The sequence below is a fragment of the Atta cephalotes genome (assembly GCF_000143395.1).
Source record: "Atta cephalotes unplaced genomic scaffold scaffold00030, whole genome shotgun sequence".
NCBI lineage: Eukaryota > Metazoa > Arthropoda > Insecta > Hymenoptera > Formicidae > Atta > Atta cephalotes.
This window is the reverse complement of record NW_012130094.1, coordinates 1,490,581-1,493,057: the sequence shown is the minus strand read 5'-3', so window position 1 is coordinate 1,493,057 and position 2,477 is coordinate 1,490,581. Positions and strand designations below refer to the sequence as shown.

The 2,477-nt window shown below is 28.8% G+C and overlaps 1 protein-coding gene across 1 annotated transcript; it reads left to right on the top strand.

Moving 5' to 3' along the window:
- Window positions 1-836: 836 nt before the first annotated feature.
- On the top strand, window positions 837-2,179 carry LOC105620859 (U6 snRNA-associated Sm-like protein LSm1). The gene is made up of 3 exons (XM_012202334.1): window positions 837-894; window positions 1,267-1,451; window positions 1,551-2,179. The coding sequence occupies exons 1-3, from the start codon at window positions 837-839 to the stop codon at window positions 1,722-1,724; spliced, it is 417 nt and encodes a 138-aa protein (XP_012057724.1). The 3' UTR covers window positions 1,725-2,179.
- The last annotated feature ends 298 nt before the right edge of the window (window positions 2,180-2,477 follow it).

The window sequence follows — 2,477 nt, the reverse complement described above, 5'->3', positions numbered from 1 at the left end:
TAATAATAATATATATATATATATATATATATATATATATATATATATATATATATATACTATCTACTTCTACTCTCTCTCTCTCTCTCTCTCTCTCTCTCTCTCTCTCTCTCTCTCTCTCTCTATATATATATATATATATATATATATATATATATATATATATATTTCTTGTTATACACGCATTTAAATAGAAATAAATAAAATCGTATGCAAATAAAACAAGAATCACTGCCATTATTTAGGCCGAGATAAATAAAGATCGATTAAAATTGCAATTTACGTACGTGAACATCAGTGATATGAAACGACTGATTCCTTCGAGTTAGTCGACGAGCGTAGAAGTCAATCTAAATTAGAGGAGAAAAATAATGAAGGGAAACGGCCAAGAGCCGTTTTCTAACTCACGCAGTTATCGCTGGAATGTTAAAAGGTCCAACTCCTCGTCAACTCGAATTTATTCGAATTAAAAGCTTGCAGGGCCGCACGCGATGATGCGAAAACGATATTCATTCTTCACTCTCACCCGCCGCGCTTTTACCGCGAAATATAATACGACTTGATCGCCATCTACAATCTGTAACATAAACGTTCGAAGACACTTCGATAAAACAGTTTCATTTATTGACTGAGTGAAGAAAAAAGCGCAAGTGATATTATCGGTATTTTTGTTGCAGCGTCAATTAGTCCTCTATTTCACAAGTCTCGTAGCGCGATAAAAATTGTAGACAAATGATTTTGTTGAAGCAGTAAGCGGAGTATTATTTAACAAAAAAAATCATTGTAAGTGTTTTCGTAATTTGATTCGTTTGTTAATTTCGTTTTAATCAGGTGAAATGAATGAAACTAATGAGTTGCCACCGGGAACAGCATCGTTACTTGAGGAACTTGAAAGTACGTATCGGTCTGTTTTATGTGATTGATTACACTCACGTGCCGGTTCTTACTATGTATTACGATATTTCCCACTTCCGTCACTTGGAAGACACTTGGACTTCCGTCATAGCTTGTAATGAATGTGTTGTGGAGTAACAAATTAATTTTTATTACATTAATAAATATAATAATATATTTATTATCATTAATTAATTGCATTAATAATTATATTCTTCAACAAAATAAAATTTGTTAAATTATGAATACAAAATGTGTATAAATTATTGATGTAACAAAGTCATGATATGTCTGAAATTTAAAGAATTTATTTCTTATTTCTAAATGTATATCAACGTTTCATTACATACGTGATATTTACTTCTTGTTTAGAAAAACTTATGGTTTTATTGAGAGATGGCAGAACGTTAATTGGCTATCTTAAAAGTGTCGATCAATTTGCTAATATAGTACTTCAAAGTACCATTGAAAGAATTCATGTTGGTCAAGAGTATGGTGACATTCCGAGAGGTATTTTCATAGTAAGAGGGGAGAATGTTGTGCTTTTAGGAGAAATAGTAAGCGTTTCACAAACAGAAAGATCTTTATTATATTTCTGTTAATAAACACTAATAATCCTGTGCAATGTTCAATTAACGAATATATCCATATTACAGGATATAGAGAAGGAAAAAGTGTTGCCGTTGAAAAAGGTGACAGTGGATGAAATTTTGGATGCTCAGAGACGCGAACAAGAATCTAAGCAGGAGCAGAAAAAGCGAATAAACAAAGCTCTGAAAGAACGAGGTTTTGCGTATATACCAGATTTAAGTCATGATGATATGTACTGATGCACAAATGTACATATTTTTTTTGTATCAAAAAAATTTATCTAATTAATTTACGATAATTAAATATAACTATTACACGAAATTTACAATAGCACAGTTACTTCCCAACTAATGTAATGTTTATAAAGTCGTAATATCTCTGAAAAACTAACAGTATCTTGTATTTTAAGAACAAAAAAGATAATGCATATCAGTTAGATTTATGAGATTATATAAATAGCACATAATATAGATTAATTATGAATAATGTTAAAATATTCAAATTTTCATATAAGATCATAATTAAATACTATATTATGTGAGTTTCTTATATAGTTTATTTTACTTATAAATACTTATTCTAAACTTTGCATTGCATAAATTATTTATTTAAGATACATAAAGGTAATAATTACACTTGATATCAAAGCGTATCATTATGTATTGTGCAATTTGATAATTACAAAATGAATTAGAAAAATACTTTGTTGCATTTTATAGCAATACACAGCTTTTATAAATGTCTTTTATTAATATTGTTGCAAAAGAAAAATGAGATTCTTTTAAATATCTTGTATCGTATGCACAGTTAATAACGATTTAATTTCTACGTAAATGGAATAAATGATCCAGTTATTGTTGGATAATAAATTTACATTCGAGACAAAATTATATATAGAATACTCCACGCAATTAAGCGGAACTGTAATTTGAAAACGGAGATAGCAAAATATTATAAGATAAAATAAAATGATTTTGGATGCTTCACATTCC